Below are 21,228 nucleotides of genomic sequence, written 5' to 3' on the forward strand. Positions count from 1 at the left end.
GATCAAATATAGAATATAAATGATCATCTTATCAACACTTGAGATAGACCACGAAAAGCAGCACGACTCATGATCCCATGCCCTACAAAACAGAACCAATGAGACCTACAAATAACCATACCCTATTGAAGATTACAACCCTCTTACGATTTGATCTCACTATCTAGGAAACTATCAGTGCACTTGAATACCCTTAACTCCTTATACTCTAAGAGTACTTAGGGAATCTGATCAGACACGACCTGAACAACAGAATGATCATCATGATATACACTTACGACAACGGGAAGATAATGGCTATAAAAACCTACTGGATATAAGAATACTTACCTGTCTTTATGAAGCAGGTGACTGTATGCCTTACGCATACCCTACACAACCATTTAGCAGCGGTTCAGAATCAAATACAGATAAGAATGTGCGGGACATACCTCTTAGCCAGTAGAGAGAGAGAGAGATCTTTTTCCTCGAGCTTCCTTCTTTCCCGTCCGCCCCCTCTGCTTCAGTCATCACCCAGCCGCCGAACTCAGCACCTGCAGACACCGTAGAGAATTAAAGAAAATGGAAAAGCTGATCATCTTTCTATCTAAGGATGGGACATTCTTCTCAAAGTATTGCTATCTGATTTTATCGATCTGCTGTTGGGAACTTTGGAAAGACAATGAGTTTAGAACTGATTTTCAGTGGTAAAAATTGTATATATAAAAACAACCATTAAAACTTTTAAATACATTATCTTTAACACTACACACACACACACACACACACACACACACACACACACACACACACATACTGGTGTTAAAGGCAGCAACCTGAGCAATAGGAGGGGAACGCAACAGCCACTGTCTATATGTGCGGTTTGTGTTCATTATGTGACTTTTCTTTGTGACTGTCTTGCCCATCTGTACTCCCCTCTTGTATTATGCACGAATCTACAAAACTTGTGGCAGACATAAATCAACCCATTTCTTTAAGATCAAATCCTTCCCACCGTCTCTTCAGACCCCTTCTAGGACTAACTTAGGGTTAGTATTAACCTGCCTTTCACAATTCAATTAAAAGAATAAAGATGATATAGTTCAAAGCTTCTCAACATATGTCAACATCTTCATCTTATGCCAGTAATTCTACTTAAGGAACCTAAAGATAAGGTGGAGATTACGCTGTGAAGATAACCAAGCATGTTTAACAATGCTCTGCTAGTACTAGTAAATGGGTACACTTTGAAGGCATATAAAACACCCACATAGGTGTTCATGTGTACAGACGGTTGTGTGTATGTGTGGCAGATGGCCCTGTCCCGTCAAGCAAGCCCCAACTCTCTTAAATCCTCCGTCTGTACCCAAGTGACGTGTTGGTAAGAGACAATAACACAGACAGGTCTACAACACGCTGAATGAGCTCTCAAGCAACACACACACACACACACACACTCCTGAAGGAGGCACTGAAGCACGAGTGCTTTTGTGTTGGACGAGTCTCTCCTGACCTCTGTGCGAGAGGGGCCCTCCGCACTGCGTCTGAGGGACTTGTAGGAAACTCGTTTTGGTAATTGGTCAATAAAGATGCCCGATCGACAGTTTGATGCAAAGCAACGCCTAAGGGTAACAAGTTGAGGAGCAGGAGGAGTAGTTGTTGCTCCAGCAGCGGGAGGAGCAGAGGACTAGATGGCAAACACTATTGCCAGCGAAGGCCCCTCCCAGCGACCATTATCCTTCAGCTTAAAGACTGACTCTACCTGTCCCCCTCTCTCCCACCACTGACACTTGGTTCTTGGCTTCTCCAACAACAACAGGTAACCTCTCCAAACTCCCCTTCCAAACCCCTTACAATATGAAGGTGATATCTATCACTCCAACCTAGCTGCCACCAAGGAACTAATACCATCCAACAATGCAAATGACTTGTCTAACACTGCAATGTCCTGATCTCCTCCAACGTGGAAATTTTACACAGCTGGTATTGGACAAGCCTGTCAAAGTACTCTCTTGTAAGACTAAACAAGACCTTACTGTAAACTCACGTCATGTAACACCCATACTGTTCTCTGAATTTCAGGTGACACACCCCACCAGTGACCTCCTCCAGTACATATATCAGAAAAAAATTAAAAAAAAAAATTCTGCATTAAAATGTTTCACAAGTCAGGAACAACATTCAACACTCCAGTGACTTTCTCTGACAACAAAAATATTCTCCAACACTTCGCTGACTTTGAACCAACGCCCCCAAGATTACACGAGATCTTATACAATATAAAGATGATAACTAACACTCATTTGTTTTTTTCCCCCCTTCTCCATCATATAAGTAACCACAAATATTACGATAATCTTATCCAACACGGTAGCTATCTGGCCTGACTCTCTTCTCAGCCCCCAGCTCACAGCCGACCAACAGGAGTAAAATCCACCACCCGAAGGAAAATAATATGTAGAACAATATTACCACGTAACAAAATAGCCGGATTTTCTTTTTTTAGCATAAGACTGGATTTCTTCAACATGATGATATCGACATTTAGAATACCTTTAGCTCTAGTCCTCAAGCACAACATCGATCACTCTCCTCTCCTCCTCCTCCTCCTCCTCCTCGTCCCTCCAACGCAACACGAGACGTCATCGCTACAACAGAAAAATACCTCCCAAACCTACGCAAAAGTCTTTGCATGTAACACAGCAAAACACACTGTTCGCAACAAGAATAAAGAATATAAAAATCATGTAAGATTTTCTCGAAAGGAAGAACGTCTCAGTGTATACTCTAAGTGTCGAGAGATGATAATGATTTCTTATCAGTAGTGATAAAAAAAGATATCTCAAGGCAAACTTTATCTCCAACAAAAGATCTTTTCGTAAAACAGCTCAAGGCAAACTTTATCTCCAGCAAAAGATCATTTTTGTAGAAGAACTCAAGGCTAACTTTATCTTCAACAAAAGATCTTTCTTGTAATAATTTTCAAGGCAAACTTTATCTCCAACAAAAGATCTGTTTTTGTAATAGCTTTCTACACATGACTTTCCAGGTACAGAAATGCTCTCATACAACAGACAACTGGTCGCCTCTAGTTCGACCTGATCTTCTCCAACAAAAAACTTTCTTTTCCTCAAAAAAGGACAAAGATTTTCTTTAGAAGTTGATTTTGTCAGGAGACAACAGTGCTCCTCCAACACAGGGTTTGAGTCTTCTACAATACAGAGATATCTCTGAGGCAATTAGATTCCCCAGAGATAAAATGAAATATACAGCAAAAAGTCTAACATTAAAAGAGATAACAGATATAGGTATGAAATCTGAATGTAATAAGCACATCAATAAATCTTTACCAACGCAAATATATGTACAAAACTATTCTCTAACAAAATAAAATGGTATTCTCCAACATAAACCCAGTATTCTCCAACACAAATTTGGTCTTCTCCAACAAAATATATAAAAGAAAAGGTGCCGAAAACAACATAACCTCATATCTATGCAAAAAAAATATGTAGTAATAGGTATACTAAAGGAAAAAAAACTAGATCTCCCCAGCAAAAGATAATCTCTAGCAAACAAGAAAGCTTATCTCCAACACAAGATTACTTTAAGTATTAAAGATACACTATAATAACAACATCATGTTAAGCTTAGATGCTGTAATGTGCTTCATCCAACACAGCTGCGTGACAAAGCTTGATGTAGCACTATCACTAACGCATTGGTTCGCTCCTCTTTTCTCCAGCCCACAACAAAAGTTTTTTTTTTCCTCTAGCAAAAGACCACATTCTTCACCCCAGCACAAGATCACGGGTTTCTCCTCAGCGAAAGACCACAGGTTTTCTCCCCAGCAAAAGACCACAAGTCTTTCTCCAGCAAAAGACCAGAAGTCTTTCTCCAGCAAAAGACCATACGTCTTTCCCCTAGCACAAGACCATTGTGTTTCTCCCCAACAAAAGATTACAATCTTTCTCCCTAGCAAAAGTCCCCCTGGTTTTACACCAGCAAAATACCACAAGTCTAACCCCAGTAAAAGACCACTAGTTTCTCCCTATTCATCGCATTCGATTCCATTGTGATGCAGGTGAGGCAACGGAGCATCTATGTCTCCACAGAAAAAGGAAATCGACGCGGAGGATTGCTTCACTTATTGCCATGGGAGAGTGGAATTTACTTCACTTATTGCCATGGGAGGGTGGAATTTACCTCACTTATTGCCACAGGGGTGAAATCTACCTCACTTATTGCCATGGAGAGGAATTTATTTCACTTATTGCCATAGGGGTGAAATTTACTTCACTTATTGCCATGGGGAGTGGAATTTACTTCACTTATTGCCATGGGGAGTGGAATTTACTTCACTTATTGCCATGGGGAGTGGAATTTACTTCACTTACTGCCATGGGGAGTGGAATTTACCTCTCTTATTACCATGGGGAGTGGAATTTACTTCACTTACTGCCATGGGGAGTGGAATTTACTTCACTTATTGCCATGGGGAGTGGAATTTACTTCACTTACTGCCATGGGGAGTGGAATTTACCTCTCTTATTACCATGGGGGTGGAATTTACTTCACTTATTGCCATGGGGAGTGGAATTTATTTCACTTATTGCCATGGGAGTGGAATTTACTTCACTTATTGCCATGGAGGGGTGGAATTTACTTCACTTATTGCCACTGGGGGATGGAATTTAATCCTGTCACCGTTGCTTCTTGCACACATATAAAATACAATGAATTATATACACTAGAGAAGAAAAAAAACAATAATTTACATGCAGAAAGAAATTGATGAATAGGAGGGTAAAAAAAGGAAAAAAAAAGACGCTCCATATTGACAGTATCTGAAGGAATCGGAAAATATTAAGACAAAAAAAAAGAAAAGAAGAAAAATCCTTTGAATATACAACTATTGAAGCAAGACTTGTTGAGTTATTATTTACGAAAACATGATTTACATTCATATAGAATAGTACCGACTGATATATATATATATATATATATATATATATATATATATATATATATATATATATATATATACACACTCACACACACACACACACACACACACACACACACACACACACACACCTGGCTTAAGTTGGGGTACGTGTATGCGTGAGGTTTTTTCTTTTTGTGTACGTGTGTATACACACAAAGGTGTAAAGATGTGGTACACATATACAAGGTTACGATATGGGGTAATATCAATGCAAAATTCTCTGCCCGTAACACACACACACACTATATATATATATATATATATATATATATATATATATATATATATATATATATATATATATATATATATATGAGTGTATGTGTGTGTGCAAGCCTGCAGCAAATTGTGATTATGCAAATGGGATATCCTGTACGTGTGTGTGTATCTGTCTGTATCTGTCTTTTTTTTCCCTCCTTTTCTCACATATGTTCTTATGTGTAGCCAAGCATTATACAACCCCATAACAACTGTGTAAGGTTATCGAGTCAATACAACCTACCTATATATCTACATATATGATAATTACAGGTGCTGTAAATAAACTACAATAAATTATGAACATGATCTATGTCAATATCTGGATCGACTCCATGTTATGGAAATTATTATTCTATATCATTTCTAACCCTCACGAATTATCATCCTGAGTTATCAAACTGGATTATCATTTTTTATCTCTTTCTAGATGGGAAAATCAGTATTTTCCTTTCTCAAATGCGAACATGGTGTACAGATGAAGCAGGATTGGTTCGATATGCCATCGTGGTTCAGCGGTTAGCGTTGCTGCCCATGAAACACTCATGGGCCGTCCAGGGTCGATCCCACAAGGGTTCGAATCCTGGTTTGCGAGAGTCTGTCCACAGTTCACCCAGCTGTTCATCTTCTCCCTGAGGGGATGGTCGATAAATCAGGCGCCTGGCTTAGGGCCCAGTTGAAAGCTGAGTTTGGGGTGAGGGTTAGGTTAGAGGGTTTTTTATGACGTCACCTAAACAACCCCCAAAATGGATGGGGGAGAGGGAAAGGTGTTGAGGGGAGGGGGGGGATGACTCATACATATGAATCATACATAGTGCAACTAAGCGATCGTGGGAGAGGTGTGTGGGGGAGGGGGTGATCGATCTACACCCCCCCCCTTATCAATCATCGTACTCAGTTCGTTATAATTATTACGTAGGATCATATAATGAAATACGGAGCTCAGACATCACTGTTGTATCTAGGATGGTGAGGGGAAGTAATCTCTAGATCCGGGTCGTGACGAGGAGATCTCTTTTTACCGTTAAATCCAGGTCGCATTGCGTTGCACACGCACACACAACACACACACACACACACACACACACACACACACACACACACAACACACACACAAGGAACTGACGCCGACCCGTGGTTTAAAAAAAATCGCTCGAGTCATGGCGACCTGTAACAGCAGATAATGCCTACAGATAGACAGAGGGGGGAAAAACGATTGATAATCCCGTCTGTTTCGACACATATTAAACAGTTAATTCCGAGCAGAGATTAATGATCCCCAGATGACGTGACAGTCAATGCCAGCGAGAACGTAATTAGTCACAAAAGTGCGAAGTTAAATACCAGGTCGTTTTCCAGCGAACGGACGGACGGGGTATAAAAAAAAACACAGACCCTCATCTGGCGCACGTTTTCGCCAGCGTTTAATCTGATTAGCGAGTGACGGTGAGCCATCTCGAACGTCATCAGCTGTCATTATGGATGCGGGACATGCCATTGAAGAAGATCTCATGGCACACGTGAGACTCGAAACTCCTAGGCACATGACACTCGAAACTCCTAGGCACATGAGACTCGAAACTGAGACCCGAGACTCCTAGGGACATGAGACTCGAAACTGAGACCCGAGACTCCTAGGCACATGAGACTCGAAACTGAGACCTGAAACTCCTAGGCACATGAGACTCAAAACTGAGACCCGAGACTCCTAGGCAGTATCTGAAAAGGATGGGGTTCATGAGGACTAAGTACTTGTAGAGAAAGAAGATTTATCTAAAAAAAAAATGAAGGAAATAAATTTTGGGCTAACCAAATCTTTCTTTAGGGTTGAATATCAATCAATATGGTCTTTGATGGAGTGTTCTCTCAACCCAAAAGGAATCTTAGAAGTTTAAAGATGTAATTTATTTGCCTTCCTCCCACCACACAGATCAACACTAGACTTTACAGAAGAGCTTGCACTTCAGAAGCGAAGCTCCACCATAAATGATACGTTTTAGACGGAAACAGATAAATTGCCCATGAACAATGAACACAAGGCGAAGCGCCTCGTTAAAAGAAAATGGGGTGGTGGTCGGGTGCTGGTGGGTGGGGTGGTGAGTTTAACTAAATCAGGAATTGTGTTGGCAATGTGGGAAAGATGTAATTGACAGAAGAAATGAGCAATATGATGGCCCGCTAAGCCTCACCTAATTCCCTCACGTGCAACAACCCCCTAAACCAACCCCCCTTCCCCCCCCCCCTCCTGTCCGTCACAACATGACTGGCTGAGAAGTGGCGTTGGAGAGAGGGGGGTGCAGGGAGGGGCATGAACGAGAGAGAGAGAGAGAGAGAGAGAGAGAGAGAGAGAGAGAGAGAGAGAGAGAGAGAGAGAGAGAGAGAGAAGGCATTAGAGGAGGCCTTGATACACACACACACACATATATATATATATATATATACTGCACTATGGTGTATATTTTTTTTGAAAGTGAATTCAGCAACCTGTTGTACGAGAGAATTTATCGTTCATAAGAATGTAGTCAAAACAGACACCCCAAAATCAGTAGCCAAAAATTTACATAATGATCGCTGACGGTACTTAAGATTTTACACACACACACACACACACACACACACACACACACACTCACACACACACATACACACACACACACACACACACACACATAATGGGGCCCCACAAAGCACAGAATCCTCGCCCTTCATTGTAGAAATAGGTGATCAACAATGGGTAATTATACACACACTTCTCTTCCATCTTCTCCAATATATTTACAAGTGACTCTTAAATACTTGGGGAAGACATGAGACACAGCCATTACCTCCAAACCCATTAGCCAGAGGCACAACGATTCGTGTGTCTGAGTCGAACTCACAAAGCTCCCAACGGAAGCAATCGACTCCATCACACCTTCCCATTGTCGACATTGCTACTACAGCTGCTGTGTCTGCCTCGACCTCATAGTCTCAATAGATCTGGCGACATTGGAACCTACGTCCTCACTCCACGGCTCCCATCGGATCCGAAAGTTGAGGACTTTAGGATATTGAGGACTCAAAGAGAAGAGATGGGGACCCTTCGAAGTGACTGTTCGAAGAGTAGAAGGACCTCAGAGGCTTTAAAGGATCTTCAGGAAAAGATCCTAAGACCAAGGATAAGGGGTCCCTGATTCTGGACGGATTTTGGGGAGAAGAAGGAGACCATCCATGAGAATAGGGACCCCTGAGAAAAGGGACCCCTGAGAATAGCCCCCCCCCCATGATATCTCAGTTACCCCAGGGAGGAGTTCCCATGAGTGTGAGGACTTCATGACCCTCCAAACAACGTAAGGACTGAAAACAGCAACCAGAAGTGTCCTGATGACCTCCTGTCAACAGAGAGATGAACATAGGACACTCGAGGACCTGTCCTCGAGACGTGAACGTCTCTCGATGACCTGCCAAAGGGCGGAGGAACTTAAGCCACCCCTATGCCCATAGCCGACCAGAGCAAGAGAGGCTGTCGCATGGCCAGAGGTCCGTAAAAACACACACACCCACACACACGCACCCCTCCTTCATTATCGTGCGCTGGGAGGCGGCATCGCCTCCGTTATCATCCCTCAGCTTCGCCACAGCCTCGGCATAGATGTACCGCCGGGCGACCGAATCAACTGACGAGTCAAATATATAACCAAATCATTCGCCACATACGGTTACCGCGCGGGAAGCCTCGTTGTTGTGTGAATCCCGTACGTTTGATTCAATTAATTCCCTTCTGTTTGAAGTTGACGGATGATCAAAGGGCCGCTCAGGCAGGTTAATGCAAATAGCCCGTGATACTCTCTCTCTCTCTCTCTCTCTCTCTCTCTCTCTCTCTCTCTCTCTCTCTCTCTCTCTCTCTCAGTGTTTTGCTGTTATTAGGCATTTTCCTTTTTTTTTTTCCTTTTTTTTTCGCAGGGGGAAAATATGATGAGGTTGGCCACATCACAAGAGGGGTATGGTTAGGACTGTCCACCGAGCTATCATTTAACATTATCAGTTGGTAGATGTGGTTTGTGTGTGTTTATATAACAGGAACATCATCCCTAGTCTCATCTGTGATGTTTTTAAAGGCCTTCCAGTTGCGGACTTAATAATCCACTGAGATAATTTCCCACTTTGGGATCCATTAAACGGTCTCGTGTGAAGTGAGAAGTCTCAACTCCTTTCTAAATCATGACCCCCCACAACTACCCAGCACATATTTGAGGACGTTCATAGAATGAGGCGCCCCCCTCCCTACCCTACTTGATTCTAAGTGATCTTTTTGGGGGGGAGAGGGAAGCCCCCCCCCTTGAATCTGGATGATCCCGAGGAAGTAGAGACCCCCCAACCCTACACCCCCCAACACAGAATCTGAGTAACCTAACCTAACCACTGTACTCACTATACCAATATGGTTGTTAACTTGTGGATTTGGCTTGTAGTCCTAAGAGAGATTCGTGAATTCAAAGAGGAGTCGAGAGGGAGTTTGAGGTTCGCGTTATACCATTTGCGAAAGGGTGTATCACAACCCCTGGCTCTCTTATACCCAGACTTTAAGATCCATGTCACTGTCTTCTACAGTCCCTGAGGTAAGAGATCTCGAAGCCCATACCATCTCACCATTCACTGGGTACTCTAAGCTGTTTTCACTGTAAATATAAAAATCATAGATTTCATTTAGTTTACATCATGACCATCTGGCTTAAATTTCATCATCATTTACATGATTTACATCATCTCTTACCACAGTATCATCATCATCTCTCATGTACATTATAATCATATCTCATTTACATTAGGGTCATAACTCATTTACTTGACGGTCATTATTATTTTCTTATCACTGACACCACAACCATCTCTCATTTACATCTCTCACAACTCCAAGATTCTTAAATCTCGTCATGACTTCAACTGTTATCACCTCCGCCATTTGGATATGACCGACATCAATTTCCTTGCAACATCGAAGTGGTATAAACATCGTTCTCATGTTTTCTCTTTTTTCTTTTTTCTTTTTTTTGGCCTAGACATCACCTGAAGTAGTCATGGACGAGGCCCCGTCACCAGAACCGGGCGACAGGACTCGATAAGTGATTTGCATACAACACTGATGAGCTTGAGGGCCAATTAATTGATGAAAACAAAAGTCTGAAGTGCCAATTAGCAGGACATTTGAAGGCAAATGGCAAAACCAGCCAATTCAAAGCTGAAATCACTCAGGGAGTAGAGACAGTCTACTCCATCAGCCGACTCGAATAGAACGAACCTAACTTAACCTAACTTACTGTACTCTTAACTTAGTGCTTACCTAAACTACGATAAACCTTACAGTAACTAAAAGAGAACCTTAAAGTCCCTAAAGCATAACTTTGACCCCTGAACTTTATTCTACTTAGCCTGACCTCTCCAATCCAAAGTTACTAAACCTAACGAACCTAACTTAAGATAACTTAAGCCAGCGTAAGGTGTCTTCAACTAACCCGAATGATAAGGTTGCCATGACGCAACGATGACCACACACCACAACTCAGACTCCGCTTGCAACAAGAGGAGGAAGAGGAGGATGAGGAAGAGGAGGAGGAGGAACAGAAGCCGTCGGAGGTCATTGAGAGACAGACACACCAACTGCTGCTGTTAGCCTGTCGCAAGACCCATCCGTCACCTGTTCCGGTTTTTTTGGGGGGAGGGAGGTTCCTCCTCCCCGGATCCACGCGTTAGTCCCACGAGTTGAAGATCGTGGGAGCAAAGAAAAGACCCTGTGGAACCGCGCCGAAGTCGCCGCTGATGAGGTGGTTGGTTGGGCGGGGACGCAATATTAACTGCTTTAATGGCTCCAGTGTTGGTGGGGACTGATGGAACTCCGCTCCCAGGTCGGTCGGTCCCCACCCCACCTTTGCAACTCCTCCTCCTCCTCCTCCTCCTCCTCTTCCTCCTCCTCCTCCTCGTTCCTGGTCGAGATAAATTTAATCAGCATTGCGTAGATTACTCTCAATCTAATGAGCAATTAGTGACTAATTTACGACGGGAGGATGTAATTTGTTTTTCAAAAGACATGTTTCTAGTGGTGCTTGTCCAGTCTTCCTCCTGTCCATTTGGACAGAGGGTCCTTCTCTCTCTCTCTCTCTCTCTCTCTCTCTCTCTCTCTCTCTCTCTCTCTCTCTCTCCTAAACCTGCCTGTTTAATTGGGTATTTGTCTCTTTTTTTCCTATCCTGTCTACTAGGTACGTAACCTGTCCTTTTTTTCCCTCCTGTTCGTTGGCGAGGGTGCAGCTGTCTTTTTCTGTCTTTGCCTATCAATCAGGGACTTGAACTGTCTCTAATTCATCTGTCAATTTGACCAGGTGCTTCTTGATCTGTCTATCTGTCTCCTATCTGTTGAAACTGGTAATCGTGTGTTTCCTTCTCTCCCTTTCGTCTGTCCCGTTTTACCAGGTACCTGTTCAGTCTTTTTCCTGTCCACTTAACCAGGTACTCTGATCTGTCTATCTCCTATCTGTTCAAACAGGTATTCCTGTTTCTTCTCCTGTTACTTACTCCCGTCTTTCCATCTCTTGTTCATTACTCCGTTGTTCTATCTCCTGTTTTTGGTACTTCCGTTTTTCCATCTTCTCTTCGTCACTCTCTTTTTCCCTTCTCATGTTCGTCACTCTCGTTTTCCCTTCTCCTGTTCGTTACTCCCGTTTTCCCTTCTCCTGTTCATTACACTAAGTCTTCCTCTCCCAGTTTGTTCAACCAAATGGTTCTCTCTCTCTTCTCCTGCCCCGTTCCATCAGAAACATGTTATGTGTTCTGCCTTCATGTCACGCGTGTCAAACTATGTTCAGGCCATTTATGTTCAGGCCATTTATGTTCAGGCCATTTATGTTCAGACCATTAATGTTCAGGCCATTCATATTCAGGCCATTTATCTTCATGCCATTTATGTTCAGACCATTTATGTTCTGGCCATTCATGTTCAGGCCATTCATGTTCAGGCCATTCATGTTCAGGCCATTATGTTCAGGCCATTTATGTTCAGGCCATTATGTTCAGGCCATTTATGTTCAGGCCATTCATGTTCAGGCCATTCATGTTCAGGCCGTTATGTTCAGGCCATTATGTTCAGGCCATTCATGTTCAGGCCATTCATGTTCAGGCCATTCATGTTCAGGCCATTCATGTTCAAACCCTTTATGTTCAGGCCATTTATGTTCAGGCCATTTGTGTTCAGCCCATTTATGTTCAGCCCATTTATGTTCACACCATTTATGTTCAGGCCATTTATGTTCAGGCCATTTTCCCTAACGCTCAGGTCTTCGTCATCCCCCGAGGTCCCCAGGTGTTTTTGATAACGGTGAAAAAAAAAAATAAATTTGAGAGTAGATACAGGAAAAAAAAAAATCAACGCCAAAAATATTATATTGAAGCTCATAAAATCAGTCTCTCATAAAGGATAAAAAAATTTAACATGAAAATGCCGGGATGTTAGTATTAACATCCATCACTTTTACGCCCTAAATGATGGGATGTTAGTATTAACATGCATCACTTTTACACTCTGATAATCAACATTGTATTTAGCATTTTCAACAGTTACAGAAAAAAAAAGTATTAAATACAAATTCTGTTTTAGATGACTACTCTCAAAATTGCTTTACACAACAACCCCCACGAGGTTGAGGGGTGAGGTTGAGGGGTGAGGTTGAGGGGTGAGGTTGGGGTGAGGTTGGGGGGGTTGCTGTAGAGTAGCGGTGTGTGTGTGAGAGTGGAGCATGAGGAGGGGAGGTGTGGGGTTTGCAGGTGAGGTTGGCATAAATTATGAGGTTGGAGGGGTGGGGTGGGGGATGGTTCTGGACGGTGTGGCGTTTTTTGTGTGTGTGTGGGGGGGGAGAGGGGGGGAGGGGGGTCTGTATCCTTATTCGTATTTGTCTTATCTTTTTTAAATGTATATGATTAATGTTTATGATCATTTACCTACAATGGTGAGAGAGAGAGTTCAATCGACTCACTTCAGAGTTGAGGACTGATAGAGGGGGGGGTTGACTGTGGGCTAAAACATCCTCGTCCAAAAGTCGAACTAGGGTCCGTGAGATTCGTGGGTCTCAATGTCGACCACAACACCACGGAAACTTACTGTGTGTGTGTGTGTGTGTGTGTGTGTGTGTGTGTGGAGTCAAGGTGGTAAGCGATGATGATGTACGATGGTGTTCAGTGACTGTGACAAGTGATAGTGATGAACATCGAGGATGAACGATGATGATAACGAATAGTGATGATAATGAGTGAGGGTGAGGTATGATAAGGACAGAGAGGAGATAAATGGACGCCATGAGTTAGGGTGATTAGAGGCAGCTGATGGTGATGAAAGCGCCAGTGTTATCTTAAAAGTGATAAGTAATGGTGACTGTATGATCTTTAAAGTGATAAGTAATCGTGAAAATGTTATCTTTCATGTGATAAGTCATGGTGAAAGTCTTATCTTGATAGTGATGAGTTGTAGTGAGGCATTTTACACACGGAAGACCACCAGAGCCTTATCTTTTAGTCAGTGGGGGTTGCGACTAGAACTGACCCCCACTTGCAAAGACTAAAACCTTCTTTACGTCTTCAAATGGACACCCAAAATACTACACTGTTTCATAGCTAAATTTGGTGCTCATCAAGACTACAGAATCACACACTAAGGCCTTGTGACACCTTTATGGTTTCTTGGCCTTGTGTCGTCCCATCACAAAGGCTGTGTGGCACAACCTCCACTCCACACGTTTTGGGTCCATGCCACCCGACAGGGATCCTTCTTCCCTCTCCTCTCCCCACTGTGTGGGTAGATACACACACCTTCCTCCTTCCTCCTTCCTCCTCCTCCTCTCCCTTGACACGAGACGCCGCGACCCCCTACGACTCATCATTCCCCCCTCCCCGCTCCCCCACACGAGTCATCACCTCCACCAATACCTCCCCCTCCCTCCACCCTCTGTTGAGGGATATGTATACGTATATTACACCTCGTTGCTACGGCGGGAGATGACGTCAGCGTGGCATTCATGTGGGCCACAATTAAAGCAAATACCAGGTAAATACGGCTCTTCCTCACGTTTGATGGTGTGTAAATATGAACCACAGACACACCCATCCCCTGCCCACCACCCCAAGCTAAAGATTACACGTTATGTTCTTCCTGTAAATAAAACCGTCATTCTCTTATTTGTATATATATAGACGTATTTACTTCCCTGGCTGAAGCAAATCGACCAGGAGGAAGAAAATGGCTGTAAACTTTTCCCTCTGTGTTATCTTGGAAGTTTAATCTTTTGCCACGCTGGCCGATAATTCTCGCTAAATGCTTGTGTTCCATCATCTTTATAAGGTACAATTTAGCGGGGTCTGCTTACAATCCAACGCTAAAAATCCGGGGGGGTGGGTCGAGGTCGGAAGACAATGGGAATGTGTGAGGGAACATGGTCATCTTCGCTCCGATATGTTATGCAGGGGGTGTATGATATATATATATATATATATATATATATATATATATATATATATATATATATATATATATATATATATATATATATATATATTGAGGTTTTCTCTACTTTCTCCTCCTCCTTTTTTTCTCCTCCATCGCTCTGGTTGAACAGTGCGAGGCGCCGTGCGCATATGTTCCTCCCTCCTCCTGCTCCTTCTCCTCCTCCCGCCCAACTTCCGACCAGCTACGGCCGACGTGATCTCTCTTCGTCATGTCTCTCCGTTAGAGGTGGTAGTAGAGTTACCTCCCCTACGTCTTATGAACGTCGACACTTGACGTCAAACGGGGTGAGTGCCCGCGAAAAGTCTTTTCTTAATCATGAAGCGCAAACAGGTAAGTGTCAAGCAGACTGATAGTTAAGCACACAAGGTGTGTACGAAAGGTGTGCCGGAATCTCTTCCCACACACGCAAAAGGGATCCGAACTCACGCTTGCGTGTGGCTGTTACTTCACGAACACAGCAGAAGTTTCTGATCAACCGTGCGCTCATAATCGTCTATAGACGTGCGTCTTTATGCACTCACATACACAAAATAGATAACAGGTTTTGTATACACCTAGACACAAGGTATGTTAATGCACAATTTTCTTTATCCATTTATCTATCCCTCTAGGTGTACCTACCTGCCTATCTGTTTATACAAACTATACTCCATGTCTATGGAGTGGATCAAGAGTGTACAGGCATACTATACTTTTCGAGGGAGTTAATCATTTTTCTGAATTGGAATCCCCAAACCCCAGCCCCACATGCATGTTCGTTCTCTTCATTCCCTTTTGGGCACACTTGCTACCCTCCTACCCTACATCTTTTGTGTTCAAATATCTTTCTCGTTCGAAATCTTTTGATCCATCACCGGTGCTACGACGGTGCGACCACTGAATACGACGGCACGACCACTGAACACGACGGTACGACCACTGAACACGGCGGTACGACCATTATTCTTGCTGGCCTGGCCTTTTATTTTGATCCGTGAAGGTCAGGTCAAAAGGCCTTCTTAACCTACTTCTGTTCTTCGTAATCTACTTATGTTCCCCTACTTCCCATGTCTTTAATTCATCATAAACGTTTTGGTACTAAAAACATCCAGGTCGAATTCGTCTTTTCCACATTTCAGTCCTGGAATATCACATGCTCTTTCTTTTCGCCACAGCGAGACAGACGTGTGGATCTATTTGGAGCACTTCCAGAAACCACAAGTCAAGGGTCATTAACATTAAGTATTTAGCCTCTGGAAAGAAGTCTTGCCTCATTCACTCCTCGGGGGGAATCAACAGATGGCTGCGAGTGACAGTAACAGGTCAAAAAGCGTCACCTCTCACGGCTCTGTCACACTTGAAAAGGTGGTTCTCAACACCGTCCATGCAGGGAGAGCGTGTAATGGATCTTAGAAGAATTATCGTTGAATTACCTGACGAAGGTGATGAATTCGACTGGTGGTTATAATCTGACGTTGACGGGTCTTTAACGATCCCTGGCAGTCGATGGGACTAAGCCCCCAATATAATTCCCCAACTTAATCACCGTTCATGAGCTCTTCAATCGCGAAGGTTTGTATATGAGGCGAAGTTATGAAGGTCGGGGGCGATCACCATCGCAACAACTTCAGGTAAGACACCTCGAAGTCAGACTTACTTCAAGACACCTCGAAGTCAGACTTACTTCTTCGTATATTCAATTCATTATATCAGAATTAGAAACCAAGAGAAATCCGCTGTTTAATCCTGTGTCTTTAATGTCACGGCTGAATGATTGATAAATGTATCTAGTCTACTCGAACTCCGTCAGTTGGAGTCTGTGTCAAAAAACAGGAGGAGCAACTAATTCTCAAAGAAGATTCTTCTAGTCTCCTGCAGGGGAAATATCCTGCTGTAGGAGTGACTTTTCCTCAAGGAAGATGATCAGTCTGGTCTCCGGCCGGAGGAGGAGGAGGGGGAGTTGCCTCTCTCTGTCTCCTGATGGAGGAGTGACAGATGCCACCAACACAACGTCTGCCTCAGCTCACGAGTGTGTCTTACCTCCAGACTTTCACCACAACTTTGGTAATGTCGGGATGTTTATCTGTTATTAGGAACAATTTAGAGCTAGAAATACGAACGGGAGAGATACGGTCACCAGTGTACACAAACACAAATGGGACTAATTATCTATTTATCTATCTATGATTAATCCCGCCAGAGAAAGGACTAACCTTATTCAAAATTAGTTTGCCATGCAAGATTAATCGAATAATCACCAAAATGACTTGAGTTAGATAAATATAAAAGAAGGGAGGTCATGATGGGTGTTTTCATTTCCATATAGTGTTTTCAAGACAGTGGGAGTAAAAATATTAATCAAACACACGATTTCATCTGGAGGTTAGGTTGATCAACAGGACCACAAATTGATCAGATCGATCCCTATCATCAGCTGTTTGATTATAGATCCCAAGGTAGATTAATCATTTCTCCCCTTCATGAATGTTTCTTAAATGCATGTCTTGCGTGAATTTTGAGACAAATAACTTCTAAGCGAAGGATTAAGTATGGTGGTGGTGGTGGTGGGGTTTTAGTCTGGGGTGAAGCAGGGGTTTTGTAGTTTGGGGTGAGACAGGAGACTGAGGTTAGGGTGAGGTAGGAATTCGAGGTTGGGGTGAGGCAGGTTGAGGTAGTGAATTCTAGCCTTATGATTAGAACAGTGAGGGGGGGATGGAGAGACCTTGCAGGCTAGAATGCAGCAGAAGGAATACACCTACAGGGAAGTAGATGAAGAGAATAACATGACTTGAAAACGTAGAATACAAAGAACAACAACAAAAGAGTAAATGAAAAGGGCAGTGTTACGTAGTTAGGAAGAGCACGTTGGTTAAAGATAAATGATAAAGAAAAGAATGTCACATAACGAAACGAAATCAGGTATGGAAATGTGGGAAGAGAAAAACAAACTCGAAAAGTCGCTATGGTGAGCACCAGAAGTTGCTAGATAATTACTAGAAAATCCACTAAACTCCTGAGAAGATCAATTAATCACCAAATTGTACTTGAATAAACCCAGAAAGTTAATGCCTCTATGTCTACTGGTCTAGTTTCACTTCTCAGTAAGAAAATAAAGAAAAGAATCGTCCTTCTTTTCTTCATGGGAAGGTTTGATCCGCTGTTTCAATGCTTCACGAAGCTTCGCAACCTTGAGAGAGCGTAGCCCTCGTTGTTTTCATGGGACGGTTTGATCCGGTACTTCAAGGTTTCACGAAGCTTTGCGTTCATGAACAATGGCTAGTAGTATTCATGTATCCGTGTTCCTACTCATTGGATTATATTCGTTGATTCGTTTACAACCCTCTTCCATTTTTCGTTAACCGCTTCGAGTACTTAACTGTTCACTTAACGTGTAGTTCCCAGTCCTTTGAAGTGTTCCTCATAACTACAGAAACACTTTCTACTTAAACAATTTTGAATGACTTGAACAATGCACTCGAACAACTGGTTTTTTTTGGGGGGGTCATGCTTCTAAGCTTCTGGTTTTACGAAATAAACCAATTTAAAACGTCCTCTGCATTTGCATTTAAATGTGAGGCAGATTAGCCTTTAAATGGCATTTGCCCCGAGTGAGACGATGTGTCACTCGACTCTCAGTTTAATCGTCCTGGTCCAATTTATGAATGACACTTACACCACCTGACTTATCACATACGTAGGTCAGTAAGTGTGTGTGTGGGTTCGAACCCAGACAGTTCCGCAAGATCTCTCACTGGTTCTTTGACCCACCTTATGCAGGCTGGAATAAGAGGTTTGGCTTCAGGAGATAAAAGTTATATAAGGTCGACAATCACTTGATTCGCTGTCGAACCCCACCCCTGTTGGAGAATGGCGTTCTCCTCCTTTGCCTCTAAGGCTTTCAATCTTGCGATCATGTCGTATGTTCTCTCGATCTCCTACATCAGTTGAGGTTTCTGTAAGGAGCAACTCATGAGGGTGGCTCTGTTGAACACCCTATCGCTTAGTGTAATTCTGTGGGACATTCTACCTCTTGGTGTAATTATGTGGGACATTCTACCTCTTGGTGTAATTCTGTGGGACATTCTACCTCTTGGTGTAATTATGTGGGACATTCTACCTCTTGGTGTAATTATGTGGGACATTCTACCTCTTGGTGTAATTATGTGGGACATTCTACCTCTTGGTGTAATTATGTGGGACATCCTACCTTTTGGTGTAATTATGTGGGACATTCTACCTTTTGGTGTAATTATGTGGGACATTCTACCTCTTGGTGTAATTCTGTGAAACATTCTACCACTTGGTGTATCTGTGGAAGTTTCTCTCTTAGTTCATATATACTCGTGGAACAATCTATCAATCGAAATAGATATGTGGAACATCCTATCACTTAGTATAAGTCTGTGGAACATTCTATATCTTGGTTTAATTCTGTGGAACATTCTATAGAATGACCTCTTGCAACTGGTATGCCCTCCGGTCAATGTGAATGCCGATAACTCTTATGTAAGAAGGTCAATTCTTATCTTAAGAATCCGTGCTTTCCGACTCATTACCTTAATCAAGGTAGTCAGGTCAAGCAATGACTGATGAGGATACGACTTTAAGATAGAGAGAGAGACTCGAAGATAGAGAGAGACTCGAAGATAGAGAGAGACTCGAAGATAGAGAGAGACTCGAAGATAGAGAGAGACTCTAAGATAGAGAGAGAGACTCTAAGATAGAGAGAGACTCTAAGATAGAGAGAGACTCGAAGATAGAGAGAGACTCGAAGATAGAGAGAGACTCGAAGATAGAGAGAGAGACTCGAAGATAGAGAGAGACTCTAAGATTCGTCTATGTGTTCGTCCCTACACAAGCGATGTGATAATAGATGAACAAGGCGACAGGAACACACACACAGAGACGACGATTTTTTTTTTTGCATGACCAAAAAAACTCGACAGGAAATTAATTTTTTTCTTTTCTCTTTGCCTGAGCCACCACCACTGATGTGATTATCAAAGGGATTAATACACAGATGATCCTTCACCAGTTCGGATACAGTGTCATTATGTAGTGCCGGGAAGTTTTAGAGGAAAATGCGCTAGATCTAGCGGCCTTTTTTTTTTTTTTCGCTTCGTTGCCGACACTGCTTTGAAGCTAGCGCGCGCACGCATACACACACACACACACACACACACACACACACACACACACACACACACATGTATAAATAGATATATAGATAGCTGTATAGATAGACAGATAGCTATATAGACAGACAAATAGATAGACGGATGGATAGAGAGCTAGATAGATAGATGGATGTATAGATATATAGACAGATAGATAGATAGATGCAAAGGGCGAACGTCACCTACCAAATTAAGCTTCGACAGGGGTCGAGTTGGTGTGGGGCTGTGGCCAAGCTGCCTTAGTACTGATGTCCGGAGGCATTTAAACCTTAATAAACAAACGGCTCAGTCTGCAAAATATGTCCCAAAAACGACCGGGATTAAATGCTCATTTCTGGCGAGGGTGGGGGATGGGATTGGAGGGGGGGGGGGGAAAACGTGATCTGCAGAAGGGTGGGGGGGTGGGGTGGATGTGACGTCATGAGTTCAGATAGCGACGTCATGGGTTCTGTGGGAGTGACGTCACGCCTCGTAACAGCTGAAGCTGGGTGTGTATACGGACTGAGGTGGGGGTTAAGAGGGGGGGGAAGGGGGGTTTATGGGGATTGTGGTGGTGGTGGTTGTAAGTGAGGTGAGACTGGTCAGTGGGGAGGAAGTGTCTATATATATATATATATACTTCTTAGCCTAAGCCAGGTACCAACTGTATCGACCAACCCCTAAGCGTAGATGAACAGCTGGATTGACTGTGGGCCGACTGCCGCAACCAGGATTCGAACCTATGCCCTACCCGACCCTGAGCGGCCCGTGAAAGCGTCATGGTCACGTAGGACCAAGTACCAATTAGTTAGTACGTAACGAGAGTTACCTTATTATCTATCACGGCTTCTGATCAACAGGTATGGTCCTTGATCGGTCAACGGGTCTTTGGTGAACCGGTTTCGGTCTGAGGTGGTTCGTCAACCGGTTGGTCAATCTGTGTATGACCTGTTTGCAGGTATATACACAGAGAGACAGAAGCATGAGGCCCCTTCCACTTGCATTATTTTATATAATAATTCATGTATATATATATATATGGACGGATGGAACCATGGAAGCGGAAGTGGATCATAGGGTGGGGGAGGGGGCGAAAATTTTGGGAGCCTTGAAAAATGTGTGGAAGTCGAGAACATTATCCCGGAAAGCAAAAATGGGTATGTTTGAAGGAATAGTGGTTCCAACAATGTTGTATGGTTGCGAGGCGTGGGCTATGGATAGAGTTGTGCGCAGGAGGATGGATGTGCTGGAAATGAGATGTTTGAGGACAATGTGTGGTGTGAGGTGGTTTGATCGAGTAAGTAACGTAAGGGTAAGAGGGATGT

At 43.1% G+C, this 21,228-nt stretch overlaps 1 protein-coding gene across 1 annotated transcript in view; it reads right to left on the reverse strand.

Annotated features, from left to right (window-relative positions):
• Positions 1-376: 376 nt before the first annotated feature.
• Positions 377-21,228, reverse strand: part of LOC139766082 (uncharacterized) — a 61,882-nt gene continuing 41,030 nt past the window's right edge. The window contains exon 2 of the mRNA XM_071694229.1: positions 377-533. Coding sequence (XP_071550330.1) covers positions 510-533 — 24 coding nt within the window. The 3' untranslated portion in view covers positions 377-509. The remainder of the gene's footprint in view (positions 534-21,228) is intronic.

The sequence above is a fragment of the Panulirus ornatus genome, chromosome 57 (genome assembly GCF_036320965.1).
Source record: "Panulirus ornatus isolate Po-2019 chromosome 57, ASM3632096v1, whole genome shotgun sequence".
In the NCBI taxonomy this organism is placed as follows: Eukaryota; Metazoa; Arthropoda; class Malacostraca; order Decapoda; family Palinuridae; genus Panulirus; species Panulirus ornatus.